The sequence below is a fragment of the Sorex fumeus genome, unplaced genomic scaffold, assembly GCF_029834395.1.
Source record: "Sorex fumeus unplaced genomic scaffold, SorFum_2.1 ptg000006l, whole genome shotgun sequence".
Classification (NCBI taxonomy): Eukaryota; Metazoa; Chordata; class Mammalia; order Eulipotyphla; family Soricidae; genus Sorex; species Sorex fumeus.
This window is the reverse complement of record NW_026606063.1, coordinates 53147105-53172398: the sequence shown is the minus strand read 5'-3', so window position 1 is coordinate 53172398 and position 25294 is coordinate 53147105. Positions and strand designations below refer to the sequence as shown.

General features: G+C 36.7%; 1 protein-coding gene across 1 annotated transcript in view; it reads left to right on the top strand.

Annotated features, from left to right (window-relative positions):
- Positions 1-2104: 2104 nt before the first annotated feature.
- VRK2 (VRK serine/threonine kinase 2) overlaps positions 2105-25294 on the top strand; it is a 100830-nt gene continuing 77640 nt past the window's right edge. The window contains exons 1-4 of the mRNA XM_056124332.1: positions 2105-2255; positions 17245-17294; positions 21062-21131; positions 23328-23415. Of these exons, the coding sequence (XP_055980307.1) occupies positions 2120-2255; positions 17245-17294; positions 21062-21131; positions 23328-23415 (344 nt within the window). The 5' untranslated portion in view covers positions 2105-2119. The remainder of the gene's footprint in view (positions 2256-17244; positions 17295-21061; positions 21132-23327; positions 23416-25294) is intronic.

Genomic DNA, 25294 nt, shown 5'->3' with positions numbered 1-25294 from the left:
GGGCACGGCTGTCCTTTCGCGAGGAGCAAGAAACCCGTGCCCGGAAGTTAGTGTCCTGCTGGTGCGGGGCCTTTGCTGGAGACGGACCGGGGGTCCAGGCGCCTCTTTGCGGGGCCCGGGTCCCACCTGCCACTTCCCTGCGAGATGGTGGGTCCCGAGCCCGGCAGACCCTAAGCCCGGTCCTGGCTCCAGTTGAGGTTCAGGGTGTTGGCTTAACCCCGCGCAAACTCGAGTGAGATGCTTTTATTGTCCCAGAGTGCAGGGATCCTGGGCCACCTCAGTGTCAGGGAGTGGCCTTGAGAGGCACTTTCCGCTTCCCTCTCGGGATCCCTCCCGAACCCGCTTTTCTTAGTCTTCTCTTAGGTGTCTTAGTAAGCACCGTTGCCAGGAACTTTCCCCAAATCTAGTTCATTCCCTTTATACTTTACAACTTGTGCCTTGTCAAAAAGTTGTTCTTGCAGTGATTTCAGTGTTTAAATTGGCCAGCGAGTGTCTGGGCATCAGACTGTATGAACTACTGGGGGAATCCCCGCACAACCCCCGCCCCCTTTTCTGCTTTGAAGAATGGTTGACCCTCTGAATATCTTGTGTTCCTCCCAGAAGGAGGGAGGGTGAATATTGTTCGGGGTTTCTGGGGGTTTCTGCTGTCTTTCTTGGCTCTCTCTGGTACTTGATTGCTAAGTGAATGATAGTAGGAAGTGAAATCTCTTGAAAGGATCAAAAACTCAATCTTGAGAAATATGGGGAAGATGATAGGATAACAACGTTTACTTTATTTCAAAGGCATTCAGCAACTTAAAAAAAAATCTTTGGAATTACTTAGAAGAAAGCACTTAACTTCACCTTTAAATTTCAGATATGAAACTGGTTATTTTTTCCCCCCCTCAAAAATGTTCTCTTTTAACTCAGATATCTGATAGTAAAATGCACAAAACTTAAGCAGGTAGGGCTGATTAAGGCTATCTGGCTAGGTTTTTTTTTTTGTTGCAGTCAGTACATTGATCTTTGAGGCTTGGCAATTTTCACTTTGAAGAAGGAAGAGAAAAATCTTAGTGTGGCAGCCCTAAAGAATCAAGAATCTTAGAGTATTGTGGCAACCCTAAAACTGTCCAGTGATTTGGTGAGCTTCTTAACTACAGAACCCTGAAAACCCAGTGCTCATTTAACAATATTTGTCGAGTATTTACTCTGTCAATTGCTGTGCTTAGTGGTGTTCATTTTCACAGTCCAAGTTTTCCCAATCTAAAACTGTCTCAGTGATTGAAAGTTCTTTTCACCTTTTATACTTACTATTCTTTTTGTTTGTTTGTTTGTTTTTGGTGTTTGTGCCACACCTGGTGGTGTTCCAAGTTTAACTCCTGGCAGATGCTTTACTGGAGACCCAGCAAGAGATCTAGTGCAGGGCAAGCTCCTTCCCCTGTTATTGTCTCTCAGGCAATATATTGTGTTCTTAATGAAGAAGTATTCTCAATGAAGTATTTGCATAGATACGAAATTTGTTTTTCTTTCTGTCATAGGAAATTGTCAGCTTCATTTCTTTTTTTGGGGAGGTCACACCTGGCGATGCACAGGGGTCACTGTGGCGATGCACACCTGGCGATGCACAGGGGTCACTGTGGCTCTGCACTCAGAAATTACTCCTGGCCATGGTCAGGGGACCATATGGGATGCTGGGAATCGAACTCTGGTTGGTTGGGTGCAAGGCAGACGCCCTACCCGCTCTAGTCCCTTAACTTATTTCTTAAGGAATATTCTATACTGCTTATAGTTATTGTAAATATTTATATATTTGATATGGCTGAGTTAAAAATTCAACAGGTTCTTGCTTGTCTGTTTTTAATAGAAATTTGACTGAATTACAGCTACTATATCTTGTTAGAAAAAAAACCCACATCCTCATAACATTGTAATGTAGATCTTATTTCAATATTATAATGTATCTGAATCTCAAATATGAATATAGGATGCAGACTTTGCCAAACAAAAATTACTTCAAACTCTTAATTTCTAGGAGTCTTTAGAAATGCCCCACATGAGACATTTTGAAAAAATGGGCTGAACTCAAAGTTTTGTTGTTTTTATTTTTAATTACTTCTCACTTTTTCTGCCAGCAGACGTGATGCCACCGAGAAGGAATGAGAAATATAAGCTTCCTGTTCCGCTTCCAGAAGGCAAAGTTTTGGATGACATGGAAGGAAAACAATGGGTGCTAGGCAAGATGATTGGCTCTGGAGGATTTGGATTGATATATTTAGGTAAAGTATAGCTTCATATTACCAAATACCAAATGAATGTTATTGTAACTGTGATAAATTAATTTTTAAAAAATAAAACTTTGAAATAAAAGTTTATAATAATATGTAAAATATGAAGATCGTTAATGTTTAGAAAATAATTTTAGGACATGTCTGATCTATCTCTTATCCATGTTTTTTCAAGCGATTAATAGGAATCTTAACAGCATAACTATAGTCTGCCAGGCAAAATGTTGCTATATTTTTAAAGGTGTATCTTCTTGGTAGCATTATCTTTCACTGTAGAAGATCCAATCATATGAAAATACTTTCTACTTAAGACTCAATAATATTTAAGCACTATGGTGTTCTGCTCATTTCTTAACTTGGTTCCACTAAAGAATTGAGCTTTAATACCTCAAGGTATTTGTAAGGGATGAATGAATTTCTCTCCTATGTATCTAAAGTAGTGATAGTTATGTATCATCTTTGTGAGAAGAGAAGATAGACACTTATTTTCTTTGTTCTTTGGCACCCCAGTTAATATACTTTTACAGTATATATAAAACTTTAAATTATCAAAAAAATTATATTACACTGACAATTAAAAATGACATAAAATTTAAAAGGCTGTCTGAAGCCAGTACTGGAATTATCAGAGATTATCCATTTATGACTGCATTTAACAAATAAATAGATATCAGTTGATATTGATCAAAATATTTCCCCACAAGCGTGATATTTTCCAAATGGACTCTGTACATCCATTCTGTATTAAAGAATTTGATACAGGAGCTCCACTGAAGGACATGTTGGTTCCTTATAAAACATTAAACTGTAGTAGAGGAAAGATTTTTCCTTCTATCCTCTTAGGTTTTGATAGTCAGTCTATAGCATAAATTGACAGCAGGAAGATTAGTTGGAGGAAAGGTATAAAATGTTTACAGACACTTTTTGAGTGCTGATTCTATCGTTTTCAAAACTTGCATATGACCTCACACAGCTCAGACAGCCATTGAAGATTACCCATAAGCCATGATGAGGACTACTCTACCCCAATGGCCATTATAGAAGACCAGAGCTCACTACCACCATGACCAGATTTTAGGCCCTAAAGTCAGTCCCAAGCACAGCAAGGACTCTCAGAAATGGTAGTTTCTCTAGCAGGGGGTACAGTGCCTGGCCCTGGCCAGGGCCCCCCACCTGGCTTCACCTGCTCTGATTTTCTAGCAACATTCCCATCTCAGCCAGGAGGCTGGGCTGATTTGCAGAGGTGGGTTTTATCTCAGAACATTAAGGTATGCTGGCAACCTTGGTTCCCACCTGTTCGGGTCCTGCCAGCCTAGGTCAAGTTTGCACAACAGAGTGATCCTGGAAGCTGACTTGGATGTGCCCTTGCTTCCTGGCACCTATGCTGGTTCCTACATCAAGGTTGAGGTGGAGCTCAGAAATGAATAGAATCATGAGATCCGCTCCTGGCATTTTTTAAATACGTATTCTACACACACACACACACACACACACACACACACACACACTTCTCCTTGATAAGCTCAGTTCTGTAGACCAGTTCTCAGGTTCTGTTGCCTTTGCCATTTGTTATTCATACAAACACACACACACACACACACACACACATACCCATTACATTGTGTACATAGACCACAGTTTCTGTATAAGTACTATCCTATTGTTACACTATAATTTCTTATGTAGTCATCTGTTCTTTGGGACTCATGTTGTTTCCAGATTTTACTGTTCTAAATAGTGCTGTAATAGGTAGAGGAGTGAAAATATCTTTTTGAAATATTGATTTTGAGCCCTGAAGTAGATTCCAAAAAAGTGGACTTGCCAGGTTTTGTGGGAGTTCAATCCTTAGATATTTGCAAAATGTCCAATTGTTTTCCAAGGAGGTTGAATAGATCCTCATTCCCACCAACAATTGATAAGGTTTATTTTAAGGTATGTAGGATAGGATTAGAAGAGCATAATCATAATGTTAGTAACAAAGTGGAATTATTGACTCATACATGGTTTCATTATGCATTGCTATATTAAATATTCTTTTGGTATAGTGTATCATGACTTAGGCCAGTTAGCCTCACTCGATAAAATGCAACATTATAGTTCTAGTAAGATTGTCACTAAGCTATTTTGCAAGTGATTCTGTGAATGTGAAAAAAAGAAAATTTGATATGTTAATAACTTGTGCTAGAAGCTGTGGTATATATGTTAAACTAGTTACCAGATGAACATTAGGTAGGTACTAGGTAATATAAACTTGAAGGAGGATGGAGTCATGGGTTTTTGTGATACTTACTGTACCTACACAGAAGTCAAATTTTCTGGAAGATGCATTTTAATATTTTAATTTTGTATGTGCTCTCCATAAGTTATTAATTTTGAGTTGTTGAAAAGAGCAGTTTTGGGGCTGAAGGATAGTACAGTGGGTAGCACATTTGTCTTGAACATGACAAACCTGGGTTTGATTCTCAATGTCCCTTATGGTTCTTTGAGCCCAGCAGAAGTGATCCCTGAGTTCAGAGCCAGGAGTAAACCCTAGGGGGTGTGGACCAACAATTAAAAATAGAACAACACAACAACAACAAAAGAAAAAAAAAGAGAAAGAGTAGTGTTTAGTTACCTGTCAGTTAAATTAAAAATCTTTTTATGGATGAGTGTTGAAATATTGTATGTCTGAAATCCAATCAAGAACAGCTTTGTAACTGTATATTTCACAGTTATTCAATTAAAAAAATAATCTATTTTTAAAGCTTGGCTTCCTACACAAAATGGCAGTTCTTTGAGTGATAGTACAGTAGGCAGGGCATTTGCCTTGCATGATGCTGACCCAGATTTGATTATCCACAGAGCCACATTTGGTTCCTCAAGCCCTACCAGGAATGATCCTTGAGTGCAGATCCAGGAATAAGTTTTTCCTAAGGCTTAGCCTTTGCTTCTATTTTTTATTTATTAAAATGTCTGATCTTTTTATCATATTTTATATTAAGGTTCTTTATTTTCAACTACTGACAATTTTTTTTTTTTGTCATAAGGAAAGATCTGAAACAACTCCTTTTTACTGTAGCACTATAGCACTGTTCTCTTGTTGTTCATCGATTTGCTCTAGTGGGCACCAGTAACGTCTCCATTGTGAGATTTGTTGTTGTTGTTTTTGGCATATCGAATACGCCATGGGGAGCTTGCCAGGCTCTGCTGTGTGGGCGGGATACTCTCGGTAGCTTGCTGGGCTCTCTGAGAGGGATGGAGGAATTAAACCTAGGTCAGCCATGTGCAAGGCAAATGCCCTACCTGCTGTGCTGTTGCTCCAGCCCCCTTTATCTTGTAACCATTTATACTGGTCAAGGTTTTTAAATTTGAAACTTATTACAGTAGGGAAATTTCTTCTTCATGAAATGAGTTCATCTCTATTGCTATACAATAAAAAACTCCTCAGCTTTTCAGGCTTTTGAATTTCTTATGAACTATAAATAGACTTTTATTTCTGAAGTGTATTAGGTATTTTTTTCTTTAGATAATGGAGAGACAGAAAAAAATAGGAGATATGTTCCTTTTAAGATAAAATAATACCTCTGTTTATAAAAAATGTGGAACTTTTAATTCTCTACACCAGAGAGTTCATTTAAATAATGAAATTTTGTCCACCACCCAAACTTATCAGTACTTATGAACTTGGTAGAATTCATAAAGTGTCAGGTTTTCAAATTAGCTCTTCAGAATGTTTGTCCCATATAGCTCCCTGACATGAACATGAGTACACGAAAGAGTATTTAGAAGAGAAGACTAAAGACTCAAATTATTATAAACTAATTGTCGAAGATTTCTCTTAAAAGGATGACTTTTAGTCAGGTAGACTTTAAAAATATCTACAAAATTAAACTTGAGAGAAGTACACTTACTATAGAAAGTAATATGTGGGGTAAAAGATGCTGTAGAAAGACATCCATTGAAGGCCAGAAACATCTACAGATGCAATGTGATCCCAAGCAATGAAGCATGTGGCCCTTCATTGGCATTATAGGGTAACAGGAGGATCTTCTGGCAGAAGAACTGACTTTTGCTGCGTTCTGCATGCTGCCCCTCCAAACCCATCTTTGATTGGCACCTATGCCCTATTGAAACTGGCATCACACCTTCTGAATGGGCACAGTGCCAGGCTAGCAGATGGGTATGGGCAAAAGCATGCCAGAAACCCAGTATGTGCATCAAGTTTAAGTATCAGGGGCCCAAATTCCCATCCAGGGATATAAAAACTACAGTCTGTTGAGGGCTTTTTGTGCTTAAGGTTAAAGGACATGCCATTTCTACTCCAGCTTAGAGGTTGATTAATTTTGAAAGTCAAACAGGAGCTCCCATGGCTGTGTCAGGCAAATTCTATCTTTGGTGAATGAGAATTACTACTTCATGTAGGGAAGAGAAAGTATTGTAATGAAGTTTCCAATGAGAGTTATTCTCCTGCAAGTGCCTCCAGCACTTAAGCAGCATGCATTCAGTGGAGATGAATATTTCTGTTCTCCAGCAGAGCCAGGTGCAATCAAAGCCAGATCTTCAACCTGCTGCAGTAAAGAACCCTAAATTTAGAAAGGGCAGGCAAAGTTTGGAAGAACTCCTTGGTGGCAGTGCTCACCATGAGCTGATGAGGCTTCACAAAAGTGTATAAAGGAGAAGGAAAAACTCAAAAACCCTTCAGAATACTTGAGCCTACGGCAGAAAAGATCTTTAACAAATCCAAGGAAAATGCTTGGTCCTTTCTCATAATCCTCAAAATTCTTCCAAATTTTTTTATCAATAAGAACTTAGTTTACCAAAATGTCAGAACCAATTTAATGCATAAGTAACAAAGGTTCTTAGTCTAACGGTTATTTCATTGCATGTCTATCATGTATATAAACTTTATCTCTTGAATAATGGATTTTGCATAAAATTGAGTTCTAAATATCATATTCCTTATGATCGTCTCACACCAACTACAGACTGGACAGGAAAAAAAAAGTGAGGGCATCCTTTCTTGTTATCACTTTAATCAGAGCCTCTAAATGTTCTTAATTTCAGGAGTGCCTCTAAGGCCAGCTGTGGCCAAGAGAAGCTTTTCCTAATCGCCTTATAGCCATTGCTTTTTATTTTCCACTGTGTAAACTTTATCTATGGAACAGATTCCATGAGACCATTGTGAATACTTCAACGTATTCAAAACATATAACTGCCACAAATTAAACTACTAAAACTAAAGCTGGTGCATTGTAACTGCCAAGTGAAACTGGCACGTCCCTCTGTCAGACTGCAGGAGAGTATGCCATAGTCCTCTGAAAACACAATTCATCCAGAAGCACTCTTGTCACTTGCTCTGATATTAAACCAGAGAAAGTGACATTAATTAAAGAAGTGACATGAGCCAACAAAGGCAATGAAATTCTAAGCTTTGGCTCATGTGCAGACCTTAATCTAACTTGCACTGCTTAAGTATTGTGGCCATTTCTGTAGTAGTGTGTCTACTCTTCGTCCCCAATCTTTCCAATGTGAAACACAATTTTCAAGCAACTGAATTTTCATCTTGAGAGTTGAATTAACCAGTTGGTAAACTGGTAGGCTTTGCAGGGGTTCTGAGTATAGTAGTGTGATGGCATGTGATACATTTCCTGAAGTTGCCTCAGTAACTGCATGAGATGTACAACTAGAAATAGAAGAGGGTTTGTTTAACAAGAAGGGAAACAACAAATAGGAAAATACCTTGAGGTAGTAGACTGGAAACTAAAGAAGTCTGTTATTAATAATCATGTATGAAACCAAATAATGAAAAGTAGGCTTTACAAAATTCTAACATACTAAAGAAGAAAGTGGGAAATGTGTAATTTTTCATTTTGTTCTCAGGTTGAGTTGTCTTATAGTGCTCAATAGTGCTCATCTCATTATTCCTTTGATTATGACTTGTATATTGTCTTACACACACACCTCACATATTTGATTATAGATTCCTTGCTTTCTGTTAGTTCTTAAACAATGCCCTAAATATGATTATCTGAAGAAAAAAAATGACTTGGCAACTCTAGAATTGGTCTGGCTTGTAAAAAAAAAATTTAAATAAACTTATTTAATGTTTCGTGCTTTACATGTTATAAATCTGCATGTAATTTTGTATAGATTGTTTATATATGGTGTTATTGTCTAAAGCACTATGCTTTTAGTTTTATAGGCATTTTGTATATTTGCACAATTTAGGGGAGAGACAAGTATACAATCTCTTTTCAAGTTTGTATTTAAAATACTCGAAGCCATATACATAATCCATAAATTGCAGTTTTTATTGGAAAAAGTCAACTTTGCTAATGCATAAAATTAGGAGGATTAAAAAAATGAACACTATTGAGGAACAATTTTATGTTCGAAGTAAAAGAATTCTGAGCAGAACTTCATTGAATTTGCTGTAATAGAAAGTATAAACTTTTGTAGAGGAATTGGATAGTGTTTACTATTAAATAGATTGATTTGTAAGCATGTAATATGCATAAGTAATCTAATTTTCAAAGACTGCAAACAAACCTTAACAGAAAGTAAGTTATTGGCGTTTAAAAATATTTAAGTATTTTAATTAAGTAGTTAGGAGCTTTTGTTAGTTTCTGGACATAGGTGTTTCATACTTGAGATCAGGAATTTTGTGTGTAATTAGTCATGAAATTTAATGTGCATTTTTCATATCAGACTGACAATGACTTCAAAGAGACAGCAGTGCTGCAAAGGAGCAAGAAAAGAAGGCCAAAGTTGACACACACAGAGGCAAAACAGTGTAGGAAAAATCAACACGTTTTGCAAAATCAATCATTGAAAATGTGTCAGTGTTCAGGAGACTGTCTTTAATTTGCAATCCAAGTGTAAAAGAGTATTTAAATATGAGAGGCAGTATTATTGAGCCCAGCATGCCTGCTACCACTTGTTTGACTAGCTTAGAATAGAACACTGAGAGGCAAGAGCTCAAAGTTAAATGAACATTTATACATTTAAAAATCAAATGAAAGATTCAGAGTATATTCATGAATTAAGTTTTTTTTCCCTACAACCCTAAATTTAATCAGCTGGAATTACTTTTAAAGTGTTATTCTATTTAACTTTTGGGAATGATGAATTTGCCTTTTAATAGGGATGCTGTATTTTATCATGAAGATGAAACAAACTGTCTTTTGTTAATTATTCCTAAGAGACACTGGCCATTTTTCTCTCCTGAGAGTGGAGTAAAGGCAGCTTCCCGCAAATTCATTTCAAGCAAGAGCAATTGGAAGCTGCAACATGTGTGAAAGAGACTCATGAAGAGCAGCATAGCTTCCATTGTAGGTGTTCTGAGTTCCACCTAATGAAATTCTTAGTGGTAATGTTACCAAAGCCTCACTGAGGAGGTCATGAACAGAGAATAGGAAGGAGTGAATTTGAATGGAGATTGGCCAGTAAAGAATAGTGGATATGTCATTTATCTGGCATCAGAAAGCTGCTAAATAATGGCTTTTGCTATTTTTTTAAGAAAATCATCATCATCATCATTTGCTGAAATCTTTCTCTAAGTGTGTGTTAAGCTCTATGTTGAATGCTGTGTATGCATTATTTAATTTTTGTCCTCCCAACTTAATACAGAATATTTGAGACCTAGGGAGGTTAAAAAATTTGCCTCTGTGTCAGCTTTTAAAATTGTCTCCAGGTACATTTGAACTTAGATCTTTTTTTTTTTTTGAACTTAGATCTTTTTGCTCTATTGATTGATTTTCTTTGTCAAAGAATACTTTGAATTTATTACTAGTTAGAAGAAATAGTAGCAAATTACTTGATTATGAAATGTTCATAATTTCTAAAATTATAGTGAAATATCTAATTGATAGTATTGGCAGCTAATTTAAGAATCTGTTAGTGATGATGCTCATAATGGTGTCATTTTCTTTCAGATTGACAACTCGAGGTGTAGAGCATCAGTGATATGTGTTTAATATTAAGTTCACAAAAATCTGTGAAAAACATCTGATATTTATAGTGAATCTAATTTTAAGGACTAGAAAAATACATTAAAATATGCTGTACTTTATTTCTAAACTTTATGGAAAAAAACCAAAAATAACCAACCAGTAGAATATATAAATTAATGAGAAAATTTTGCTGGATTTCTCTGCTAATAAATGAGTTAGTTTGTTTTATAGGGAATTTGTGCATTTGTTTTGGGTCAAAATTGTAATAGGAGGATTCTAGAAAAGTCTCTTAAAGCCCTAGGTTATAATTTTAATAGCCATCGGGTAAAAATATTTATTTTTTCAAATGCTGAATAGTCTTGACTATGTCAACCCCTTAACTCCAGGATAATAATTTAAGATATGATATTTCTAGGGCTGGAGTGATAGCACAGTGGGTAGGGTGTTTGACTTGCATGCCGCTGACCCGGTCGGCCCAGGTTCGATTCCTCTGCCCCTCTCGGAGAGCCCAGCAAGCCACGGAGAGTATCTCGCCTGCACGGCAAATGCCTGGCAAGGTCCCCGTGATATATTCGATATGCCAAACACAGTAACAAGTCTCATAATGGAGATGTTACTGGGCCCGCTCGAGCAAATCGATGAACAATGGAGTTCAGTGCTACAGTGCTACATGATATTTCTAACACTAAGTACTTTAAAGAGCTTAACAGAATACTTGATTAAAAATTTGATAAAGAATATATTTGTAGAATTTGTTGAGATACCAGAATATTTTATAAAATAACTATAGTTTTTGAAAATTAATTTTCTCAAGATATTATGAAATTGTATTGATTAATTATATACCTATGATGATTTTTATTTTTTAAAAATAACTTGAACAGGAGAATTAGGTGTTCATAGGGAAGAGATATTTATTAGTTTGAGTTTTTTGCTAGAATAGTAGTTTTGGTTTGCTTTTTTAGGGTGCCACATCCAACATTACTCAGGCCTTATGCTTGGCTTTGCACCCAGGGATCACTCCTGGTGGTGCTTGTGGGACCATATGGAGTCCCAGTGATCAAACCCCACGTCAGTCACATGCAAGGCAAATGCCCTACTCTCTGAACTGTTGCTCTAGCCTCTTAGAATACTTTTTTCTACTAAAATAACAAAGAAAAGAATAAGCTAAATGTTACATTAAAATTTATGTTTTGAATACTCATAGTCAGGTTATTAATTTTGGAATATGAAAAAAGCTATTCATTATTTTGATCTCATTTTTATTAAATTCTTGAATTATACTTAGATCTTCAGTGTCAAATGTGAGTTTTTTACTTGAAGTATGGGTACTGATAACTTATCATACATAGTATTAGGAGGATGTTGAAGAAAAGGTAGTTAAGAAAACGTGTATATTATATTTAATAAAAAAATCTGGTAACATTTGTATGATGAGAAAGGAGATGAAAACTTCTGTAATATCAGAATTTCCACTTCACCAGAAAGTTTTTGAACAACTAAAATTATTGAAAAATGTAACTAGTTTATATAAATTGACCACATTATGGAATCTCTCCATTTTATTGGGGAAGGACTTTCGCATTATGCTGACCTTGAGAACCTCAAATCCTAAAAAGATGATTAGAGATACTAAAACCTGATAAAAGTTAATTAAAATGAAATTGACCAAATGGTGCAAATTTTGTATTGTCAAAGAAAAAGCGAGTCTAAGAAAAATAACAAAGATCAAGAAGGAAAAATAATGCTTAAGTTATTTTATGTAATATCTGTGGATAATAAGACTATCACATGAAGAGGTAAATACTGGAAAATAGAGATAGTCACGGTCCTCCCGTTGTTCATCGATTTGCTCGAGCGGGCCCAGTAACGTCTCCATCATGAAATTTGTTGTTACTGTGTTTGGCGTATCGAATGCATCAAGGGCAGCTTGCCAGGCTCTGCCGTGCGGGCAAGATACTCTCGGTAGCTTGCCGGGCTCTCCGAGAGGGGCGGAGGAATCGAACTCGGGTCGGCCATGTTGACCACTTGTAAGGCAAACGCCCTACTGCTGTGCTATCGCTCCAGCCCAGAGATAGTATTTCATGATATTAAAAATATTTACCTAATTTGAAACCTAATTTTAGCAAAAGCATTAGTAATGTTTCAGCAAGTGAAGGTGGGACTACATTTCTTCCACAGTATGTTTTTTGTTTGGATTTTGAGCCCATTTGTAGGTTTTTAATTTTAAAATAATCAATACATTTTTGGGAGATAATAATAATAATAAAGATTATTTTAGCCCTTATTTCATAGATGGAAAATATCCAAGAAAAATGTGACTACGCATTAAATATATTATCTGGCCAAATTTGTTGGTTTTGTTTTTAGTTTGTTTGTTTTTGTCATACTTAATAGTGCTCAGGACTTATTCCTGGTTTTGCACTTAGGGATCACTCCTGGCAGGGTTCAGGGGAACCACTGAGGTTCTGAGGAAACCAAAGCTCAGGTCAGCCACATGCAAGGCAAGGGCACTATCTGCTGTGCTCTCTCTGGTGAGAACAGATTATCTTTTTAAAGAAATAGAAGGAAACATTTGAAGTTTTAGGAAATCTGAAATAGTCTCATTAAAGTTTTCTATAAATAAAATATTTGGAATTATGTAATTGAAAAAGATTTTTCAAGATAAGAAATGTTAAAAGATTTTATGATAGAAGGCAAAAGTTGTTTTTAGTAGTTAGAAAATTTTTGAGAACTGTAAGGTAGGAACTAGTTTTATATTGCAATTCACATATCTACTGTAGTTCTATATCATATATACACCTGAGGTTGCATACAGATTTCTAAGGTAAGAAGTGCTGAACTTTTTACAAAATTATTTACAATAAAAAAATCCTGTAATTGAGAATAAGCAACCCTCCTTACTTGTCTTGCCCCAACATTATAGATTTTTAATGATATACCTTGACACTCTTTTTCTGTTTTCAATCTCTTAGATTTCTGTTTTTTATCCTTATATCCTCATTTCACTTCTTTGTTTAGTTTACTCTTTTGTTTTATAATTTCTTTAGACAGAAACTTTCTTATTTGAACTCTTTTGTAATATATATATGTTTGGAGTAACCTATACTTTGATATTTTATATATGTGTGTATATATATATTACATCTATATAGTATATTTGTATTCATTGAAGAAAATACCCTAGACCATGTTATATTTTCTTCAACTATTACATCAACAGAAGAGATTGAAAATCCCCAGACCATGTTGCAATTTTTACTAAACTTAAGATTTATTTGAAGCGAAGAGAAGTTCCCTTCCTCCCTCTCTCGCTTCCTCCTTTTCCTTTCTTCCTCCTGGGGTTCTGAGGGTTTACTCGTGATTCTGCTTTCAGGGATCACTCCTGGAAGGACTTGGGGGGACCATATCTGGTGTCAGGGATTGAAGTGTGCAAGGTAACTGCCCTATCTGCTGTACTATCTCTTTGGCCCCATGAGATTTATTTATTTATTTATTTATTTATTTATTTAATTTCTGTTTGGGTTTCATTATGGTGGATGTTCTCCCTCCCTTTATTCCTCCCTCTGTGTGTGTGAGTCTCTGTTTCTGTTTCTGTCTCTGTCTCTCTCTCTCTCTCTCTCTCTCTCTCATCCTCTCTCTCTTCTTCTATTCCTTTTCTTCCCCTTCCCTCTTCTTTTTCTTCCTTTTTTCTCCTTCCTTCTCCATCCCTTTTATTCTTAGCTTTTTGATTTTCCAAATAATTGGAATCTGTTCATTTTATTTTACCCATTGATACATTAACCTTTATTCCTCCCTCTGTGTGTGTGAGTCTCTGTTTCTGTTTCTGTCTCTGTCTCTGTCTCTCTCTCTCTTTCTATTCCTTTTCTTCCCCTTCCCTCTTCTTTTTCTTCCTTTTTTCTCCTTCCTTCTCCATCCCTTTTATTCTTAGCTTTTTGATTTTCCAAATAATTGGAATCTGTTCATTTTATTTTACCCATTGATACATTAATCCCATCAATAGCCCACTTATCACCGGCATTTAAACTCTTGCCTGTCAATTTCTCCCAGCTCATTTTCAGTTTTTTCTCCATAATTTGATGCAATGATCTATTCAGAATACACATCAAATTGTGCTTTTCCTATTCCCTACATTTCAAGATTTAAGAACCACTCATTTAGAAGAAGAAATTATTAATTAGAGTTGCATCTAGTCCTTTTACACTTTTTCCATTATTCTCGTTTTGGTATTCTCTTTCATATAATTTAAATTAGATAATCTTATGTTACATCTACCTCTCCCTTAAACATTTACTGTGATTAAGTTTTAGGCTTGCATGTGAGTATTTGATGAATGTCAGATTCTTATAATAGAGAATTCAAGCAGATACTATGTCTGTGTTCTGTCATTTAAGTTTACTAGCTAGATTATGACTTGGCTTACAGTAGAAAATAGATATTTGTTTTATTAATTAGCTGATCACTGTAAAGAGACATTCATGTTAGCTAGGACAATTGATTTATTTAACATTCATCTTGAACAGTTTTCTAGTCAATTTTGAATTTAGGTCTTCCCATATAATCTGACTTGGAAGATAGATTATTGTGTAATTATTGAATGACAGTTGTGGGGAGGTTTCACATTATACATCAACAAGTTCTATTGATGTGATACACAAATAAGAATTGATAGGAAAAGAAGTGATACAATAGCGGTAGGACTATGCTGACAGAAACCTGCAAGGAGTTGGATTGGATTGGATGGATCTGGAATGATAGTACAGCAGGTAGGGTCCTTGCCTTGGAGACAACTGACATGGCTTCGATTTCGATCCTGGCACCTCACGTGGGTCCCTGAGCCCTGATGGGAATAATCCCTTAGCAAAGAGCAGGAGTAAACCCTGAGTGGTGGGTGTAGCCCAAAAGAGAGAGAGAGAGAGAGAGAGAGAGAGAGAGAGAGAGAGAGAGAGAGAGAGAGCGCATATGAATGGAATAATTGGGTTCTTTTATTTTCAGTGACAGTATATGTAACTTTTCTAGTTAAAATTCCCATTTTGCCTTTATACTCTTAATGCTGGTAGGGTGTTTGCCTTGCACACGGCCAAACGAGGTTCGAGTCCTCCGTCCCTCTCAGGAGAGCCCGGCAAGCTGCTGAGAGTATCGCGTCCTCATGGCAGAGACTGGCAAGCTCCCTGTGGTGTATTCAATATGCCAAACACAGTAACAACAAGTTTCATAATGGAGACTCGAGCAAATCGATGAACAATGGGAGCACAGTGCTACAGTGCTACCCTTTTCACACTCTACCTTAGTAAACAAAGATTATTGCATAGAGTTTGATGTGATGCAAGATTAGGGCAGTAATATTTCTCCTCCCACCTTTGGCACCATCACAATACCGAATCGTTTGCTAAAGGGCTAGAAGAAAGTATCTTCTAATCTTTTCTTCTACACAGAACTACCCCAATTTTGTATTCCATTCAATATTACTATTCCTCTTTTGCTTTCTTTTATGCATAATCCTCAGTGATACTTAAACATAGTACTTGGCAGTCCCCAACCTATTGATAAATAAATATTGGTTATTTGAATGAATGAAGAAATGTTGTGGAATGAATGGATAAATGTCAGAATATGTTCATACTGTAGCACTGTAGCACTGTCCTCCCATTGTTTATCAATTTGCTCGAACGGGCACCAGTACGTCTTACAACAAATTGTGAGATTTGTTGTTACTGTTTTTGGCATATCAAATATGTCACGGGTAGCTTGCCATGCTTTGCTATGCAGGAGAGCTACTCTCGGTAGCTTGCTGGGCTCTCTGAGAGGGGCAGAGGAATCAAACCCCAGTCGGCCACATGCAAGGCAAACGCCCCACTTGCTGTGCTATATCACTTCAGCATTTTTTAAATAGAAACTCTTAGCGATATTTGGTCCAGTAGTTTGGGCTTGTTGGTTCTATGCTCAGATTTAAGGATGCAGTGCTGCTCTGACCTGGCAGTAACCGGGGAAGTGTGTGGTGACAGAGTTGGAACCCAGGGAGTGACACATGTAAGGAATGCATTCCATGCCTTTGAACTATCACCATGGTCCCAAAATTGTCATCTTTTAATAATTTAGATAATGTGAGGAAATGATTGGTTCCATCTTATAAATACCTAAACATGGAAATCTTCAGAAATTGGATTACTATATCTGAAATGTTTATGGCAGACAAAATGAAGATAACAAAACTGAAGTTAGCTTTTATTACATGATGAGATATATATTTCAATATAAGAATAATTGTAGGCTGAGAAGACAATTCAGACATTGATATTATTTGAACTTTATTTTAGAATTTTGCACTGTAAAATAGTTCAGAACTCTAAAAATGAAACTATTTCATTTCTATATTATCATAGATTTTAATTTAGAAAAATTGAATCAGTAGGTTATACTTATTGCAGTCAAATGCTGTATTGGGCTGGAGCAATAGCACAGTAGTAGGGCATTTGCCTTGCACGCAGCTAGCCCAGCTGAGCCGGGTTCGATTCCTCCGCCCCTCTCGGAGAGCCCTGCAAGCTACCGAGAGTATCTCGCCTGCACAGCAAAGCTACCCATGATGTATTCAATATGCCAAACACACTAACAACAAGTATCAAATTAGAGACATTACTAGGCCCGCTCGAATAAATAGAATAATGGGAGGATAGTGCTACAGTGCAGGTTATACTATAAATTTTGTTGTTTTAAATCGAGATGTCTAGAAAATATTTTTCTACTTTTGAATTTATGTAATTAAATATCATCTGTTGGTTTCCATGTTTTAATAAGGTTTGTAGTAAAGTGTGGGCTGTAGTGTCAGACAAATTTGAGGCTTTTTCCTTAGTATGCTATAGTTTAGTGAGAAAATTACTCAACTACTTAGCTCCTAGTAGAATCTTAAGTAAAGTGGAGATGATACCTAACATAAGAGGTTTTTGGGAGGATATAATAAATTAGTATATAAAAACTGCTAATTACTATTGAGGCTATAATAGCTGTCTAGTAATTGAAAACTATTTTTTACCTTGTGTTTTGTTCTGCAGCTTTCCCTACAAATAAACCAGATAATGATGCAAAGCATGTCATAAAAGTGGTATGTATTGATCTCAAATTTGATTTCAATATACTTTATCTTTTATTCTTTATTTTTGTAATATTTCTCATCCTAATTTTAATATTTTAAATTAACCTATTTGGTATTGATACCTACCATCCTTTTTAAGTTTTTTTATTTATATTTTTATTAGGGAAACACCTGAGGTACAGTTGTAGACTTACAAACTTGGTTGGTTGGGTTTCAGTTATACAATGTATACAATTATATCAGTTATACAATGACTCATCCCTTCACCAATGATCCCAGTAGCTCTCCCACCCCCCACCCCAACCCTCCCACCCCACCCCACCTCTGTGGCAGGGCTTTTCCTTTTGCTCACTCTTTCCTTTAGGGTGTTGTAGTTTGCAATAGAGATATTGAGTGGCCATTGTGTTCGGTTTATAGACTAGTTTCAGCATGCATCTCACATCTCAAGCGAGTCCTCCAAACACCTTTACTTGGTGTTTCCTTCTCTATCTGAGCTGCCTTTTCCCCCAGCATGTGCTGCCAGCTTCCAAGCCGTGGAGCAGACCTCCTGGTACTTAATTATTGTTGGATGTTCGACTCCCATTCTGTTACTTTATATTCCCCAGATGAGTGCAGTCTTTCTATGTCTGTCCCTCTCTTTCTGGCTCATTTCACTTAGCATGATATTTTCCATGTAGAACCAGTTGTATGTAAATTTCATGACTTCATCTTTTCTAACAGCTGCATTGTATTCCATTGTGTAGATGTACTAAAGTTTCTTTAACCAGTTGTCTGTTCTCGGGCATTTGGGTTTTTTCTAGATTTTGAACAGTTTAGCAATGAACATAGATGTCATTTCAATTGTACTTTTTTGCCTCTTCGGGATATATTCCCAGGAGTGGATATTTCTGGGTCAAATGGGAGCTCAATTTCTAATTTTTTGAGAATTGTCCATACTGTTTTCCAAAAGGGCTGAACCAGTCGTCATTCCCACCAGCAGTGAAGGAGGGTCCCTTTCTCGCCACATCTGCGCCAACACTGGTTGCTTTTGTTCTTTTGGATGTGGGCCAGTCTCTGTGGTGTGAGATGATATCTCATTGTTGTTTTGATCTGCATCTCCCTGATGATTAGTTATGTAAAGCATTTTCTTATGTGCCTTTTTTGGCATTTGGATTTTTTCTTTGAGAAATTTTCTGTTCATTTCATCATCCCACTTTTTGATGGGCTTGGATGTTTTCTTCTTGTGGAGTTCAACCAGTGGTTTGTATATCCTTGATATTGACCCCTTGTCAGATGGGTATTGGGTGAATATCTTTTCCCATTCTGTATATTGTCTTTGTATTTTGGTCACTGTTTCTTTTGAGTTGCAGGAGCTTCTTAGTTTAAGATAGTCCCTTTTGTTTATCTCTGTTTTCACTTGCGTGGCCAGTGGCATGTCATCTTTGAAAATACCATTCTCGTCAATGTCGTGGAGGGTTTTGCCAAACTTGTCTTACCTTACGTATAAAAAAAAATGACCTTCACTGTCCCTTCTAATCTTTTTCAACCTGAAATCTATGTTGTCCGATATTTGTAAGGCCACTCCAGCTTTGTTGAGGGATTTATTTGTTTGCAGTGTTGTTTTCCATTCTTTGACTTTGAGTCTATGTTTGTTGTGATTGTTCAGATGTTACTTGTTTGTTGGGTTCTGTCTCTGAGTCCATTTTGCCACTCTGTGTCTCTTAATTGGTGAATTTAGACCATTGATATTGAGAGAAATTATTTTTATCGGGTTTTGTATCATCTTTCTGTAAGGGTTTGTTGTGCTTGTAGGGGTTTTTCTAGTCTTATAGTAGCCCCTTTAGCCCTTCTTTAAGGTTTGTTTTTGAGTCTATGAAGTTTCTTAGCTGTTGTTTATCCATAAAATAGTGTACCATTCCTTCAAGTTTGAGTGAGAATTTAGCCGGATATTCTTTTTTTTTTTTTTTTTTTTTGCTATTTGGGTCACACTCGGAGATGCTCAGGGGTTACTCCTGGCTCATGCACTCAGGAATTACTCCTGGCGGTGCTCAGGGGACCATATGGGATGCTGGGAATCGAACCCGGGTTGGCCATGTTGGCTGCATGCAAGGCAAATGCCCTACCCACTGTGCTATCACTCCATCCCCTGGATAAAGTATTCTTGGTGAAGCATTCATTTCAGTGAGTTTTTTTCACTATATCCCACCATTGCCTTCGGGCTTGAAGGATTTCCTCTGATAGGTCTGCTATGAATCTAAGAGGTGCTCCTTTGTATGAGAGTTCCTTCTTTGATCTTGCTGCTTGCAGTATTGTGTCTCTATCAGTGGCATCCATCATTTTAACTATGATATGTCTTGGAGTGTTAGGGACTCTTTTAGCTGGCACCCTTCAGGCTCCTTGACTCTGGATGCCTGCATTGTCCAGCTCTGGAAACTTTTCAACAGTGATCTGTTTAACCGTGGCTTTTTCAATGAGACTGTTTCCCTGACTTTCTCGTACTCCAATGATTCTAATGTTGTTCCTCTTGGAATCATCCCCTAGAACTCTAATTCGCTCTAGAGCTATTTTGAGGCCTCTGGCCATTGTTTTTTGTTGCCTCTAGGCTTCCTGCATCTCATCTTCCTGCTCACTGATTCTGTCTTCAGCTGTAGCCATTATACTGTTGACGGCACACACTGAGTTTTTTATTTCATCTACCAAATCTTTTATTTGTGACATTTCTGTGCGTAGCTTTCCAATTTCTGCTCTCATTTTCTTGGTGGTTTCTTTCATGTCCTCCTTTAATTTACTGGATATCTGTCTCACTTTTTCATTGAGTTCATTGAACATTACTTCATATCTGAATTCTTTCTCAGAGAGCTTCCTTAAGTGAGTAACACCTAATGATGATTCTGGACTCTTTTTATCGTCCTCTCCTCGGGGTGGGGATTTACGTTGTTTCTTCATGTTGGTGTGGTGGTATGGAGACTGAGATGTTACACAAGATTGCTGAGTATGAGTAATTACCTGCAGCTAGGCCCAGAACTAGGCCACGTCCACTTCTGGAGAGGCCACGCCCCCTCTGGGTACCTGATATATGTGGGGAGTACAACCTGGGAGGGGAAGAAGACCGGGCACGGGGATGGGGATGAACAGGAAGAGGCTCAGTGATGGTGGGCAGCCCAGGGTCCCAGAGGATGTCTGGGGCGCATGCATGGGGAAAGCAGAATCCTGGATTGGGATATGTACTGACCTGGGAGGGGAAGAGGACCAGGCATGGCATTCACCTACCATCCTTTCAACTTTTCTAGCCAGCTATCTCTTGGACTCCTTATCTGATTTCTATCTTCCTTACTCTATATTATAATATCTTTAAAGGCAGAGTTGAGGTCCTACATTTCTTAATATTTCTTGTGCCTCAGTGAACTTAATGCTTCAGTGAATTAAATACAGAATACACTTAGTGAAGTTATTGTGTGTTACTGAAATACCTCAGTTTGCATTGTTTACACTCTGGTGCTCATATTGGTACATATGTCATGTATGTTTGCAATTCTCATTGCTTTTAGTATGTTCTTTTCAAAAGAAATTTTTTTCATGTATTAAACTTTGTAGACATGGTATTATACATTGAAATTTTAATGAAGTTCTTCAAGTTTAGTGTTGAGGTCATATAGTAGAAATATGGTACCAGTGTTTATAAATAATAATTCAAGTAGTATTATGTTTATTTGTAGTAACATTTTCACAGGTGAATAACTAATTTTATCTTTAATGTAAATTTTCTTAATAACTAATGAAATTTAATTATTTTATAGGAATATCAAGAAAATGGTCCATTATTTTCAGAACTTAAATTTTATCAAAGAGCTGCAAAAAAAGAGTGTAGTAAGTACAATTAGTAAACCAAACTACTTCTGTATATGTATATGTGCTTCCTAATGTGAGTGTTGTTATGTTTCTTTGGATCTCTAGAAAAAAACTTTTAATTAGAAATTTTATTGTACAATGGTAGTTAACTCTGATAACATAGACAACTTTGATTTTGCATTTTTATTTTTTTAGTGAAAATAATTATTATTATTATATCATTATTATAATTATTAGTGAAACATCATGAGGTACAGTTGTAGACTTATAAACTGGTGCTTGGGTTTCAGTTATACAATGATCAAGTACCCATCCCTCTACCAGTGTCCATTCTCCACCACCAATGATCTCAGTAGCCTTCCCACCCCCCACCCCAAACCTCCCACCCCACCCCACCTCTGTAGCAGGGCATTCCCTTTTGCTCAGTCTTTCCTTTAGGGTGTTGTAGTTTGCAATAGAGGTATTGAGTGGCCATTGTGTTCGGTTTATAGACTACTTTCAGCATGCATCTCACATCCTAAGCAAGTCCTCCAAACATCCTTTACTTGGTATTCCCTTCTCTATCTGAGCTGCCTTTTTCCCCAGCATGTGCTGCCAGCTTCCAAGCCCTGGAGTAGACCTCCTGGTACTTATCTCAACTATTGTTGGGTGTTCGACTCCCATTCTGTTACTTTATATTCCCCAGTTGAGTGCAGTCTTTCTATGTCTGTCCCTCTCCTTTTGGCTCATTTCACTTTAGCATGATATTTTCCATGTAGAATCAGTTGTATGTAAATTTCATGACTTCATCTTTTCTAACAGCTGCATAGTATTCCATTGTGTAGATGTACCAAAGTTTCTTTAACCATTCGTCTGTTCTCGGGCACTCGGGTTTTTTCCCAGATTTTGGCTATTGTAAACAGTGCAGCAATGAACATAGAAGTACAAATGTCATTTCGACTGTACTTTTTTGGCTCTCTGGCATATATTCCCAGGAATGGTATTGCTGGGTCAATTGGGAGCTCAATTTCTAATTTTTTGAGAATTGTCCATACTGTGTTCCAAAAGAACTGAACCAGTCGGCATATATATATATATATATATATATATATATATATATATATTTAAAATCAGAGTCGTTACCTTTATTTTATAAAGCTAAGGTCCAAGAGTTCTATAAATTTAAAAGATGAAATGCTTTCATTTATAAAAAAGCATCTGTATAGGTAAGATGTAAGGGAAAGATACTAAAATGGGTAGTAGGTGTAAAAATAAAAGATTTGATTATAGAATGAATTAAGTAAAATATATAAAAGTGATTAAACATTTGGATTAATTAGAAAATAAAATTAAAGTGTTAAAAAATTGAATGTTGGGGAATTGGAGCTATAATCTAATAAGAGGTAAGAACTATTAGTAAGACAATTTGAATGTGAAATGAGTATGAACAGAGTCAAGAAAGAATAAAAATATTTTATAAATACTATATGTGTGGATGGACTACATAAAGGAGATTGATATGACTAGCACTTTCAAGGTCCTTTATGGTTAGGAGAAAGAATGATGTCTAGAATCAATACTTAACGCATATTCCTTAATAACACCATCTAAACATTGATTATGGTCTTTACTGTTTCAACTATGTCATAGTAACAAATACAATCCATAAAATTTTATTGTTTATCAGTTGGGTTGTCTTAAACATTAGACATATATGGTAGAAAAGTGAAAAACTAAGTACGGTACCTGGTAATTTAAGTATATTTGATGTTTTAAACAAAGTTTAATTAAAAAGTTCCATATAACAAATTCAGAATAAAATCGTTTTCATGTCTGATTTCTATTTTTTTAATATTATGGCTTTAGATTTTTAACAGGAAAAGAAGACATTTCCATACTGATTGTTTGGTAGTATATGGTTAGTTAAAAATTTAACAAGTGTACAAAAGAATATTTTTTTTAATGAATAGAAACATTCATGAATTTTATGAGATTGTGATACTTTGTTTATTATTTATTTCATTTTTAAATTGCTGGATATATTTTTGTATTATATATAGTGTTTTCCATATAAAAGTTTTTTATATATTTATATGTAAATGTTTTATATAAATGTTTATCTTTTAAATTTTCTAGAAAGCTTTAATTTTGATTAAGGATATTAGCTCAATAAGGAAGTATCTCTGGGAAAGTGGGAAGTATTTTTCTAAAATAATGTTAAATTTATCTTTGCAGTGAAAAGATGGATAGAACTGAAACAACTTGATTACTTAGGAATTCCTTTATTTTATGGATCTGGTATTACTGAATTTAAGGGAAGAAGGTAAAGTGGAATTATTATATAAAATATGTCCTATGACTATCATTTATGTGGTCTTTTGGGTATATGTTGACATATAACAAATTACCCTAAACATAAGTGTTGCAAAATACCTTGAAAATTTCCAATTTTCATGCATCAGGAATCCATAATTAATTTACTGAGTTCTATCTCAGGACTTCTCCTGAAGTGGTGTAGTCTGCGTCTGTGTCTGTGAGGCTAAAGTTATGCCAGGGTTCAACTAGGGAAGGATTTGCTTTCAGGGTCACTCATGTCATGTGGCTGTTGGCACACCCAATAAAATATGCTTCTAAATTTACTCATGTGATTGTCCACAGGTTTCAAATCCTTATCAGGTGAGTCTTTCCATAGACAACATGAATGTTTAAAGACATGATGGTTTGTTTCCTCTAGAAGAAAAAGTGGTGGCAGTGAGAGGGTTGTGGGAATAGGAGGGAAATGGGGAAGGTAGGGAGAATAAGAACACATACCTGCATTCAAGATCAGTTTTTATAGTTTAAATCAGAATTAATATCCCCATATTTTTATTGTACTCTTAGCTAGGAGTCCTTAAAGAGGAGAGAATTTACTAAACTCTCTCTTGGGGAGAAACACAACTGTAGGATAATATTGGTTTGTCCTTCCTCCCTGACTGCTGGGGGTTTGTGTTTGTTAATTGACCCCCCAACTTGACCGTTGTTGGCTTTGTCTCCTGATCGGACTCTGACTTACAAATATTATCTTTCTCTTCTCCTTAATGTCCTTTGCATGTTAGTTATTTCAGAGCAATTGCTTTTGTATGGGCACAGGAAGACAGTTAAAAAGACAAGGCTGTGGATTGGGAGTTGATTGACTCCAGATAATAGTACCTCCTGGACATCTGCTCTTGACTTAAGTCTTACTTCCTAGATCCCCCAAGCAGTGTCCCAACAAGGGACTGGATGGACCCAGGGCAAGCTCTGAGGTAGCTACCCTGGCATTGAAATGGACCTGGCCAAAGTGCCATAATGCTTAACTATAAGTTAAAAGCTCGGTCTTGGACAAATTCTGTCATGATCCAAAAGAAATAACCAGATTTGGACCCTGCGGGGGTTAAGAATGATTGATCCGGCTTGAGCACTGTAGTCTGAGTCTGTGGTGAGATATCTCCAGGAGAGTCACCTGAAACCCTAAAAGTTGTTACTTTTTAAAAAAGTTGTTACTGTGTCAGTACAGAATGGTAAATATTAGGAAGGAGAATTAAAGATGTTAATCAAGTTGCAGGTCTAGGGTGAAGAGAAACACAACTTAAGGGCTGTTTTGCCCTTGTGGGCTGCAGGTGGTCGGGAAGACTGGGAAAACATTTTGATTGCACTTCCCACGGGCAGGCGTAATTGGGGAGGTATGAGAGAGAAGAAATAAAAGTGGTTGCTGGGAGAAAGGAGGGATTGACCGAGGAAGACATAGAGACAGAGAGGACAGGAGAAGAGAGGAGACACAGAGAGAGACAGGAGACAGGAATAGATTGAGAGAGCTCGAGGAAAATTGAGGGAAGAGACAGAGACAGAGAGAAGAGACACAGAGTTATAGGAGAAGGTTGCGAGTTAGAGAGAAGGCTGAGAGCTGAGAGTAAGAGTGGCTGGGGAGATTGGAAAGGAGTCACGGAGAGCATTGTAGAGCAAGTTAGAGAGAGTTGGAGAGGAGTTTTCACAGCCCACGAGAGGAAATTTCACACACAACAATGACTTTCTACAACTGCTTTTAAAGCTACCAAATATGACTAGTTATTGCATGTAAATCAGTCTGTTAGTTATCCATTTTTTCTCTTCAATAACCTTTTAAATCTAGATGATCTATTTATTTTGTAGGTAAGTAGATTAACTCCCAGGTCAGTGTTTTTGCA